General features: G+C 19.2%; 1 protein-coding gene across 1 annotated transcript, besides 7 other annotated features; it reads left to right on the forward strand.

Moving 5' to 3' along the window:
* Window positions 1-590: 590 nt before the first annotated feature.
* Window positions 591-1,005: a repeat region.
* Window positions 1,006-3,494: 2,489 nt separating this feature from the next.
* Window positions 3,495-3,927: a repeat region.
* A 1,170-nt stretch (window positions 3,928-5,097) lies between these two features.
* Window positions 5,098-5,782: a repeat region.
* Window positions 5,783-6,075: 293 nt separating this feature from the next.
* Window positions 6,076-6,489: a repeat region.
* A 278-nt stretch (window positions 6,490-6,767) lies between these two features.
* Window positions 6,768-7,181: a repeat region.
* Window positions 7,182-10,731: 3,550 nt separating this feature from the next.
* On the forward strand, window positions 10,732-12,510 carry PGAL8A_00410800 (Plasmodium exported protein, unknown function; the record flags this gene model as incomplete). The annotated part of the gene is made up of 2 exons (XM_028670473.1): window positions 10,732-10,893; window positions 10,957-12,510. 2 exons carry the CDS (start codon window positions 10,732-10,734, stop codon window positions 12,508-12,510), a joined length of 1,716 nt encoding a protein of 571 aa, XP_028527222.1.
* Window positions 12,511-12,520: 10 nt separating this feature from the next.
* Window positions 12,521-13,095: a repeat region.
* Window positions 13,096-13,270: 175 nt separating this feature from the next.
* Window positions 13,271-13,516: part of a repeat region that runs on past the window's edge.

The raw sequence follows: 13,516 nt of genomic DNA on the forward strand, positions 1-13,516 counted from the left end.
TGCAAATGAAATAAAGTGAAAATATATTAACATGACTGTGTTGATAATAAAAATATAAATTAAACTATTTTATATACTAGTGATTAAGAATAGGTATTAATATTTATGAAATAATAATTAAGAACTGCATGGAAAATCCGAACTTATCCATGCACAGTTGTTAGGAGGGGAAAAAAAACTGTTAGTTTTTTTTTGAAAAATTGTTTTTATTAAACATTTATTTTTTAATATTTTTCTATGAATTATTTTTTTTTTAAGAATAATCATTTTTGGTAAAAAGCTAATGGTTATTAAAAAAGATGTCAACAGTTTCTTATCTGCATATTTAAAGTTTTATGTATTTTAATTCATTCAAAAATAATTAAAACAGATTGATACATAACCATCTATAAAAATATTATTTGAATATTTTTACTTAAAATTGATAATTAAAAAAGATTTAAGTTTTTAATAAAGGACTTTCATGCGGATAAATAAAAGCTTATTATAAAAACTATATATTCTCAATAACCTAAATTAAAATTATAAAATATTCTAGTTTGTAGCATAGTGTTTTATTAACTGGGTGTTCGGTGACTTTATTAGAGTAGTGTTTTATTAACTAGACGTTCGATGACCTTACTAGAATACTGAACAAACAAATTAATAAAGAGCATGTAGAGGTGACTCTACGATTTTGTTATATATATATATATATTTTCATATGCTTTGAACATGTGATTCTTAATTATATGCTCTACTTCGTTCAGCATTCTTTAACTTCAATAGACATTTATTTACTTTAATAAAAATCCCTATTTTTTTTAAAAATTTAAATCCTTATTGAATATTGACTATTAATTAAATGTAAAATACTTATTTCTTTGTTATGAGTTATGTTCAACAATTTAAACATATTGCTGTTGAATTAACAAACATAAATAATTAGTAAAAATGCAAATAAATTATATGAATATTAATTACGTGAAAATTTTATTATCACATATATAAAATTTTCTTTCACAAGCTCAACATATAAATATTATGCAAATTAAACTATTTTATAAATACATCATTATCTTTTGTAAAAAAAAATCTCCCTCTCAATAAGAATCCTTCTGTCTCCTTTGCCAAAAAAAAAATTAAAATCTTTTTTTTTTTTTTTTTTTTATAGTTAGCACAACCAACTATGTATTCTCCACATAGCTAATCCTTTTTATAGCCAAAAAGGTTAATGAACCCTTTTATTAACCAGTACTCTAGTAAAGTCACCGAACACCCAGTTAATAAAACAGTACACTAGCAAAGTCTCGGAGAACCATTTAAAAAATCAAAAATATAATGCTAGTTATATGTAAGCTTCATTACATTCTTTTTCATTGATAACTATGTATTTTGTAAATATTATTTTTATATATATATATATTGATCTATTAAGTTGCACATTAAATAGATTAAACATAAATTCAAATCACTCATTATAAATAGACTAATAACTAACTTAATTATGCGTGCCTTAACGTATGAATTAGAAAAAATAAATTTTACACTAAAAAAAAAATTTTTATCTTCAATTTATATATTTTTTCATCAACTTTTTGTTAATAAAAGGCACTACTAATCTTTTTGTGAATAATAATTAATGCTACATAAAAAATTTTTAGCTAGTTATTCAAGCTCTAGACATATAAAAAGAAAATTCAATTTTTTTTATAGTATAATTACCAATGAAAAACAGTTTTTTTAAAGAGTAAATTTTATCTGATATTTTTAAAGATTTTATACTTTCAATATTAAATTTTTCTTGTTTATAATGATTATATAATTTAAATATGTGCTTTAATATTTACTTATTTTTATTAATTTAAAAGCAATATATTTGAATTGCTAAACATTATTCATTACAATATAAATAAAATATATTTACTTAAAAATCAATAATTAACAATAATTTAAATTTTTAATAAGAATGAAATATTTTTATTAAATGAAATAAATAACTCTTAAAAACAATAAATGCTTGTAAACTATATAAAAAATTATAATGGTTTATATAACTAGGATTGTATTTAAATTGATTAAACTAATATAAACAAATCTATGTGCTCTTTATTAATTTGTTTGTTCATTACTATATGGAATTCCTTCAATGGATAATAAATGAATAAATATAAAAAAAACAATTAAATAAATAAAAGTAAAATTCATATTTTAGTGTATGGAAATTCTACTATTTTTGTAATTGATTTATTATATATCTATTCAAAAACTTTCCTAGTATATTCATTAAACATACTGATAAAGATCATTTAAAATACTTTCTATGAACTTTATTTAATGTAATTTACTGTAACATACATGTAATCTTTATATGATAAAATTACCTTAAATGAAATTAATAGATTATTTCATGTGATATATACATAATTTGAATAAAAAAAAGAATATTCTTAATTTTTGCTATCCTTAACACCAACCTATGAGAAGCTTAATTTATTAAAAATTTCCATTCATTTTCATGAAACTTAAGTTTTCAATATATATGAAAACTTATAATTTATTAATACTATCTTTCATCAAAATCATTTTTCATTAGCTATAAAAATATAATTTTTATGAAAAATAAGCAATTGTTATTCCAAAAAAAAATTTATTGTTTATTATAATGTAATAAAATAAATACAATTCAAGAAAAAAAAAATTTTTATTCTTTAGTTTACAAAATAAACATTTATATGTTTTTGCATTTTTAATGTATTTTCGTAAGTATATCATATGTGTAGATAATTTTTAGCTCCATTTTACAATGTTTAATTAGTTATTTAAAAACGTTAATGTTTTTTGTTTACCAACAGTATATAAATATATGTAAATATTATTCATGTGTGCATAATAATGTTTGTGTGTGAGATTCAATATCATCTTAAAAATGTAAAAAAAGTTATTAACCCTTTTATTATCCACAGATAACTATGTTTCATTCATATAATAGCAAATTAAAATATAGATATACATAAACTTAAAATCATGCGTTTGTCAATATATGTGATTATAGACTGTTGTGTAAAGTTAAAAATATGAAAATTTAATATAGATAGATGTTTGGTTATGCATATAAGATATATGAGAATATATATAAAATTTTTTTTATATATACTTTTTTAGTTCTCATTTAAATTTTTTATATTATAGAAAATATCTTTTTTTAAATAATTTTTTTTATAATTATATATATATTTTTTTTTATTCAGAAAAAATGATAAATATATAATAATATTAAATGCTTTTGAATCATAATTTTTTTAATAGGTAATGATTTAGCTATTAATGAGTGAAAATTTTAGTATTCTGTACCTTTTTTTCATATTTTTTTATGTTGAATTGTATACATTTTTTTTAAATATTATAATTTAAGATAAAAATAAAATTTATAAAGTTAAAAATATATATTATTATTTGGCTTTTAAAATTATGTGAAATAAGATTAATATTTCTTACAATGTACTTAAATATCTAATTTATTTGTTACCTGTTGAATAAATTAGGTAGAGAATTGAATAAATAAATTAATAAAGAAAACGCAGAGTTACCTCTACTAGTTTAATGAATTTAAATATATTTTTTAAAGTTATAAACTAGTGTACGATATTTATCTAGTCTACATCATTAAAAATTTATTGTGTTAAGAGGCATTTATTTATTTTAATAAAAACACCCATTTTTTTTAAAAAATTTAAATCTTCATTAATTATCAGTTTTAATTACATATACCTTATTTATAATGATATTAATAGTGTTTAGAAGTTTAAATTCATTACTCTTAAAATTATCAAACATAAATAACAAAATACATATTAAATTATAAAGATACTATAAAGCATGAAAATTTTATTATTGTTAATATAAATTTTCCTTAAAATATCCATATAAAAATTCATTACAAAGAAACTTTTAATTAATCAATTTTTTCTTCTATTTATCCCTACAATTAAATCATTTCTTAAAAAAAATATATTTGTTTTCTATATATTTGGTTAATAAAAGAAATTATTAATCTTTTTGAGAATGAAAATAACAATCTATATGTAAAATGAATAATTATTTATGCAGATGCTAAATAAAAAAAAAAAATTAGTTAATTTTTTTTGTTTTCTTCTATATGTTATAAAGTAAATAAAAAAAAAATATTTAAACGAGAAGAAAAAGATTTAATTGTCTTAAGAAAAATGTTTTTAATTAATTAAAAAGAAGAGTTGATAATTCAAAAGTTTCTGGTAGTATATATTGTTTAAATTTATACGATAAATTTTTATTTTAACTATAATAAAACTTTTATGTTTTGTAGTATTTATATAATTTATTTTGTGTTTTGTTAATTTGAGAGTATTTGATTTTAATTGCTAAACATTACTTATTATAAATAAAATATATGCAATTAAAATCGATAATTCAAGAGAATTTAAATTTTTAATAAAAATATAGTATTCCTATTAAAGTTAATAAAAGCTCTTAAAATAATAAATACTCAATGAAATTGACTATATATAAAACAATTTACTAGTTTATAGCATTAAAATTTTACTTAAATTCATTAAAATAGTTGAGCCAACTCTACATGCTTTTTATTAATACGTATGTTCAATACACTAGCAAAGTCATTGAATAGAAAATTAATAAATCAATATTTAAATTACAAAAGAAAAAAACAAAATTAAAAATAAAAATTTTTTTTTTTATTTTATAGCGCTTGCATATCTAACTATTTTTTTTCCAGACAGCTATTACTTTTTATTCTCAAAAGGATTAATAATACCTATTAATAACCATCACAATAGAAAAATCATTGAATAAGTAATTAAATAATCAAAATTATATTTAAATTTATTAAATTGGTAGAGACATCCCTAGATACTCTTTTTTAATTTGTTGTTCAGTACTCTAACATAGTCATTGAACAGACAGATAACAATTCAAATATAAATGTTCAATGTAATTTTCCTTTTTCTTTATATAAAATAAAATATATTCTTAATATAAAACTTCTCAAAAGAAGTTTATACCCCCAAAATTAGATCCCCTTGATTATCACGATGTTTTTCTACAAGATGCCTCTATTTTTGGTTAATAAAAGTCTTTATTAACCTTTTTGGAAAATAAAAAGACTAGTTATATGAAGAATACGTAGCTGGTCATGCAAACACAAAAAAAAAAAAAACATGGTCAATTTTTTTTGTTTTTATTTTTATAAAAAAAAAAAAAATAAAAAACCGTTAGAAAAAAAAAAATGGTTAAAAAAAAAAAAAAAATTCAATTGGAAAAAGATTTGTTACCAATAAATAAAAAAAAAAAAATTTTTTTTTTTGAAAGGAAGTATGATTTAATTAATTTTGTAAGAGAAAATTTTATACATATAACAATAAAATTTTCACGTAATTAATATTTATATAACATTTTTTTGTATTGTCACTAATTGCTTATGTTTGTTAATTCAACAGATATATATATTAATTGCTGAACATAACTCATAACAAAGAAACAAGTAATAAACATTTAATTAATGATTAATATTCAATAAAGATTTAAATTTTTAATAAAAATAAAGATTTTCGTTAAAGTAAATAAATACCTATTGAAATTAAAGAATGCTGAACGAAATAGGTCATATAATCAAGGATCACTCGTTCAAAACATTGAAAAATATATACAAATACATCAAAACCGTAGAGGTAACTCTACATGCTCTTTATTAATCTTTTTGTTCAGTACTATTGCAAAGTCACCGAATACCAACTTAAAAAATCAATAAAAAAATGATAAATCAGAAGTACAGTAAAATACAAATAAATAAACATATAAAACGTTTCTAAACATTACAAATTGGCTAATTGGTTAATAAAAGGATTCATTAACCTTTTTGGCTATAAAAAAGACTAGCTATGTGAAGAATACGTAGTTGGTTATGTTCACTAAAAAAAAAAATATAATTATTTTTTTTTTTAGGAGAGATTTTTTTTATGGAGGGAAGGATTATTTTTTAACAAAAGATAAGAATGTTTTTATAAAAGAGTTTAATTTGCATAATATTTATATTTTGAATTTGTGAGAGAATATTTTATACATGTTACAATAAAATTTTCACGTAATTAATATTCATATAATTTATTTGCATTTTTACTAATTGTTTATGTTTGTTAATTAAGCAACAACCTGTTTAAATTGCTGAACATAACTCATAACAAAGGAATAAGTAATTTACATTTAATTAATTGTCAATATTCAATAAGGATTTAAATTTTTAATAAAAAGAGGGATTTTTATTAAAGTAAATAAATGCCTATGGAAATTAAAGAATGCTGAACGAAATAGATCATATAATTATGTATCTCTCTTTCAAAGCATTTAAAAATATATATAAATAGAACAAAATCGTAGAGGTATCTCTACATGCTCTTTAGTAATTTGTTTGTTCAGTACTCTAGTAAAATCACCGAACACCCAGTTAATAAATCACTAATTTAGACTTCAACNTTTTTTTTTCTTTTCAGATATCATCTTTTTTCTATTTAAAAAAAACATAATAAAAAAATATATATATGTTTTTATACATTTATTTATAAGTACTATAGCTATGTGAAGAATACGTAGTTGGTTATGTTCACTAAAAAAAAAAATATAATTATTTTTTTTTTTAGGAGAGATTTTTTTTATGGAGGGAAGGATTATTTTTTAACAAAAGATAAGAATGTTTTTATAAAAGAGTTTAATTTGCATAATATTTATATTTTGAATTTGTGAGAGAATATTTTATACATGTTACAATAAAATTTTCACGTAATTAATATTCATATAATTTATTTGCATTTTTACTAATTGTTTATGTTTGTTAATTAAGCAACAACCTGTTTAAATTGCTGAACATAACTCATAACAAAGGAATAAGTAATTTACATTTAATTAATTGTCAATATTCAATAAGGATTTAAATTTTTAATAAAAAGAGGGATTTTTATTAAAGTAAATAAATGCCTATGGAAATTAAAGAATGCTGAACGAAATAGATCATATAATTATGTATCTCTCTTTCAAAGCATTTAAAAATATATATAAATAGAACAAAATCGTAGAGGTATCTCTACATGCTCTTTAGTAATTTGTTTGTTCAGTACTCTAGTAAAATCACCGAACACCCAGTTAATAAATCACTAATTTAGACTTCAACAAATAAAATTATATATTTTTTTTTAAAAAGTGTAATACTTTTTATAGAAAAATATATATAAACTATCTTTTAGTATTATTTTTGCTGAAAGGCAACTCTTGCTTGTATTTATATAAAAGGTTACATAAGTTAAAAAAAAAATAAATCACTAGGAAAAATAGTGTTACTTCTTGGATCTAATATATTTGATATATAAATGAAAATAAAACGAATTGTTTAATTTTTCTTAATTTAATTTTATTAATATTAAAGAATAAATTCTTTCATTTTTTGTGGAACTTCAAATTAATTAAAGAATGTAGTGATAAATTGATAAACATAAAACGCATTAAATAAACAAATTTAAATTAAATACTAGTAAAAAATTGTTTACCTATTAAAAGAGTTAAAAAAAATATTCATTTATTATTTATTAATTTTTTTATTTCTATAAAGCAAATACATTTAAATTAAAAATCTTTTATATGAAAAAAAATTAAGTTTAATTTTTCATTGTTTTTAAAAAATTCGAGTGAAAGTTTTCAAATTTTTAAACATAAATTTTTATAAATTCAGTATATAATGATTTTTAATTTTGTTTTTATTTTTTTCATGCTTGAATTATTATTTATTTATGCCGTAAAATTTTAATTTTTTTTCTTTTTCTTTTTCTTTTTCTTTTTATTAATATTAATTTCATCTTCTGTATATGAATATAAAATCATTTTCATTATAATTAATTTTATTTAAAGTTAAGAAATTTATATACCCATTTTTTTTAATGATATTATTATAATTGTGTATACAATAATAAAATAATATTAAGCATATTTAATTAAGTTTACATAGTAATACTTTTAATATTAATATTATACTACATCATAAATACGTAATACAAATAAAGATCTGCATGTGCATAACTTTGATTTAAATGTTTCTTCATAGTGCAACAAATTATTATCTCATTTTTAGAATATATATCATTTCTTTTATCTCGATTATAACTTAAATAATATTATTATCATTTTTATTTTCATTCTATTTATTATCATTTTTTTTTTTTCCATATAATTATGCTCTTATAAAATTTATGCATGTTTTGAACACAATTTAAATTTTAGTTCTTTTTTTTTAATTATATCATTAATTTATTATATCATAATTAAAATAAAATTGCTATCGATCACATTGAGATAAAGATAAAATTATCTTCAATTTTGTTGTCTTTCAGAATAATACATTATTATAATTTAAGTCAACCTTATTACAAAAAAAAATAGTACTATCCTAATTTTTATTTTTTTATATTATTTAATTTTTTTTTTTTTTTATTATTATTTTTATTTTCGTATACATCTTCATATAATTGTAGAAGATAGATATTGTATGCATGTGCATAATATATATTTAAATTTTATTTTTTGAATTGCTAAAAATTAACTAAACATTATTACCTTCTGCGTATAATTATTAATAAAATTCTATGATATATATTAAAAATCATATAACATTTATCACATTTTAACAATAGGAATAAATATTATAACAATATGTCGTCTTTCATTTATACATTACTTACATTATTATGAGTAATGTTATTTAGTTGTAATAATCAATAATGATCAATTAACATATTTTATATTATGCACTATTTTTATATTTTTCTAATTTGAAAATATTTTTTATTATTTTCTTTTTATATTACGCTTTATTTGAAATAATTACATTAATACATAATGAACTATTACACTATTGATCCAATGTTTTAAAAATACAATCGTTTAAATTATTAGAACATTCTTTTTTTTAATTAAAAAAAAAAAAGTGTTAAATTCTGAAATGTAGGTATAAATAATGCTATTTAGATAAATACAAAAAAAAAAAAAAAATAGAAAATATTATTTATAAATTCCTAATTTTATATTTAATTTACTATTACATTCATTTTACTCTTAAATAATGCAAGTTATAGATTTAACTTTTTTTAATAATTTAAATGAAACCAATAGGTTAAAATTATATCTTAACAATTAAAAAAAAAAAAATATTGTGTATATAGAGCTTAAAAATAAAGAGGAGATCTTATATATCTTGTAAAATTTCAAATATATATATAAGGAAAAAATTAATATTTAAAAATATAAAATTTATTATCACTGTATCTTTTTTTTCGTTATTAAAATACAAAAAAAAAAAAAAATAAGAGAACAATGAAATCAAGAAAAGTATGAATACATTTTACGTAAATAGAATAGTAGAGAAAACTTATAAGAAGAAAAATCTCAAATAATATAATATAACATAAATAACTATATTTTTGCAAAACATAAATAAATAAGAAGTAAATAAAGTAAAAAAAACACATCATATGATTAACATAAATTATTAAAAGATCAGTTAGAAAAAAATAAAAATGTTTATTTTACAATATAATATCATATCATCTATATTTCTTTTATATTCAATATTTTTTTATGACGTTTTATATTAGTCTACTAGTAAAATTAATATAAATATATATATTTATTTAAATATATTCTTGTAAAATTGTTATATAAATTTATATATTTCGTAAATTTAAAATTAAGTTTTGCAATTGTATTGCAAAAAAAATGCTTTTACTTCTAATTTTGAAAGATAAAAATTACATTTTTTTTTTATTTCACGAAAAAAAAAAAAAAAAAAAATAATAATGATAATAAAAGAAAAGATAAATTAAATATATTTCATTATACAAATAAATGATAGAAAATATTAATATTAAAAAAAAATATATTTCTTGTATAACGATATATATATTCAATATTCAATTATCTTCTATATAAATTTTTTTTTATCATAACTCCTATCTCTCTCATATTTGAATTAAAAATTATCATTCTCTACTATATATATAAAGGTAAATTAAATAAATTAAATGAAATAAATTAATTAAATTTATAAAAATATGAGATAAATAAGAAAATTTTTTTTTTTTTTTTTTTATTATGAATAACTGTATTGATATATAAAGTATTTCAAAAATGAAAAAAAATCAGAAAAAATAAAATAAAATAAAATAAAATAAAGAAAATAAATAATAAAGAAAAAAATACATAGAAATAGAATATTTAAATCATAAGGTATAAGTACTTTTATGAAATAAAATAAATAATTTTAGTTTTTCTGACGCAAACATGAAGTTTCTACTTTAATATATTATATTCCAAAAAATAAAAAGGTTACGGCACATTCTGCTTAATGTATAACATTAAAGGTTTATATGAATGATGAATTTTATTTTAACTTTACTATAATGTAATTTTGCCTTCCATATTTTATACTTCTCTTCTGTATTTTTAATTTCACAATCCTAATAATCAATTATTTTTAGAAATTTCTAATTTGTTATTTTATCTAAAGATAGCCGTCGTATATTACATATAAAAATATTTTTAAGATATTTTGTTTGCATTTAAAAAGAATTAAAATATAACACTGAACATTTTAGCGTACCAAATACAATTATTTCTGGAAATAAAAATAAAAAAATTGTAAGTTCCCTGCATGCAAAAATGTCAAGATTTGTTCAATCTACTACACCACTAATAAGTTCCTCTTTATCTTTTAAATCTTCAAAAAATCATGATTCAAAAAAACTACCAAAGTTTTCCTTTAAGAAGTTACATATATTTCTTTATATTAGTACAGCCCTACTTATTTCTCTCTTTAATAAAGTAAGGTGAAATACTTATTTAAAAATGAAAAATATTTACATTTTGTTTTTAATTTTTTTATAGAATAATACAATTGGAGACTTTCATAAAAGTTCAAGAGGAGAAAGATGTTTAAGCGCCAAAAGCTCGACTAAAGAAATAGAGGATCTTGAAGAGATAAAAGAGATTAAAGATCACATAAAAGAACTTGAAGATATTGAATTCTTTGAAATTTTAGATAACCCGGGATCTTTAGATGAGTCAGAATTAGAGATGCAAAATCTAGATAATTCGCAAGGATTAGAAGATTTAGATTCTAAGAATGAGTTATATTTAGAAGACATTAAAAATTTACCAACATTTTTAGAACATATGTATTCCAGCAATTCAAGTTGTCCGAAATCAGAACAAGAAAATAAAAAAGAATTAGAATTAGATGATGTTGATGAAGAGATATTCCTTTCAATGGAGAATTTGAATAATCGCAGAAGAGAAGAAAATATGAGAATAGCTATGTTGAAAAAGAAATCAGAAGAAAACAAATGGTATAATAATGAAAAAGAAAAATTAAAAAAAAAAGAAGAAGAGAGAAAAAAATGTAATAAAAGTAAAAAAAAAATGTTTAGGAATAAATGGAAAAGAATTAAAAAGGAAAATGAAAAATCATTAAAAAGAGAAATAAAATATATGAAGAAAAAAACTAAGTCGAATAGAAATTACGAAAAACTTGTGGAGAAGTTAAAGCTAGAAAAAGAAAATATACAATCGAAGGAACAAAATTTTGAAAAATATAAGGAGATAAAGAAAAATGAGTTAAAAACAAAATGGGAAAAGAAAAGAGAAGAAGAAATTCTTAAATTAGATAAGGAAGAGAGAAAGAGAGATGAAAAAAGAGCAAAAAAAGATCAGAAGAAAAAAGAAAGAAGATCAGAGAGTTATAATAGAAGTCCAGGAATTCGTGAATGCGATGAGAGAATGAGGCAATCGAGAGAAAGAAATAACCAAATAAAAAGGATGAAAAAGTTGATAGATATTGAGAAAAAAATTAAGTCTCAGGAGAGAAAGGAAGAAGATAAATTAGACAAAAAGTTATTGAAAAAAGAACAAAAATTAACGCAGAAAAAAAATAACTTTAATAGAAAGTTAAAAAAACATATTGATTATTGTAATGTGACAAAAGAATATATGGAAAAAAGAATTAAAATAAATGAAGATAAGAAAAAATTACACCAAGATAGAGTGAATAGAAAGATTAATGAAGAAATTGAAGAAAATAGGCTTAAACATAATAAAAAGGAAAACAAGAAAAACAAAAAATCCGGATTTGATAACTTGGAAAAAAAATGGAAAGAAAAAAAAAACACAGAGAAAGATCTAATTGAGAAAGAGTTTAAAGCAAAGAAGAAAATTCAAAAAGTAGAGAAAAAGAAAAAAAGAAAACATGAAGATAAAAATATAAAAAATACGGTGGAAAATAAAGAGAAGGAGAGAAAAGAAAATCAAGAGGGAAGAAAAAATGAAAAATTAGATGTAAAAGAAGATACAAGAAATGAAGAAGAAATAGAAGAAATAAGTAGCAGACAAAGTAGGTGGAAAGATGGAGAAACAGGAAAATTTGAAGAAATATTTGAGAGTTAATATATAACTTTATGTTATATACATTTGATTTATTAATTGGGTGTTCGGTGACTTTGCTAGAGTACTGAACAAATAAATTAATAAAGCGCACGTAGAATTACCTCTACGGTTTTTATGTTTTTATATATATTTTTAAATGCTTTGAACGAGTGATCTTTAATTATGTAATCTACTTCATTCAGCATTCTTTGATTTCAATAGCATTTATTTAGTTTATAAAAAATCTTTATTTTAATTAAAAATTTAAATCTTTATTGAACATTAATTATTAATTAAATGTATATTAATTGTTTCTTTGTTATGAGTTATGTTCAGCAATTTAAATATATTGCTGTTGAGTTAACAAACTTAAACAATTAGTGAAAAATACAAATTAATTATACGAATATTAATTACGTGCAAATTTTATTATTATATGTATAAAATTTTCTCTTACAAAAAAAATCAAAATCATACTATGTAAATTAAATTCTTTTGTATATAAATATCTTTTCCTTATTGCTAACAAATTTTTTTCAATTGATGTATTTTTACGAATATTTCGACAATTTTCCTGACGTTAATTTCCTTCTTTTTTCAAAAAAAAATATTTTTTTTTTTTTTAATTTGCTCATGCATGATCAACTACATATTCTTATTGAATATTACTAGTCCTTTTTACTACCAAAAAGGTTAATAAAACCTTTTATTAACCACATTAGAAGACATGTGCAAGGAAGAAAATAATCATAATAACTTGAATGTAAGAGCAGTAAATAGAGATAAGGATGGATATTTAGAAAAGAAAGACAGAACATTTAATGAATGTTACTGTTGCGGCGAAAAAGGTCATCTTAAAAAGGATTGCATACATAGAAAAAAAAGATGTAGTAATTGTAATATGATAGGACATTTGGCATTAGTATGTAGAAATAAAGTGATACGAGATAAAGAAGATGAAATCAAAAGTATAATAACAGATAATAGATATGATTTATATTTTAAATGATCAAAAATGAAACTAATA

This window comes from Plasmodium gallinaceum (genome assembly GCF_900005855.1).
Source record: "Plasmodium gallinaceum strain 8A genome assembly, contig: PGAL8A_v1_108, whole genome shotgun sequence".
Classification (NCBI taxonomy): domain Eukaryota; phylum Apicomplexa; class Aconoidasida; order Haemosporida; family Plasmodiidae; genus Plasmodium; species Plasmodium gallinaceum.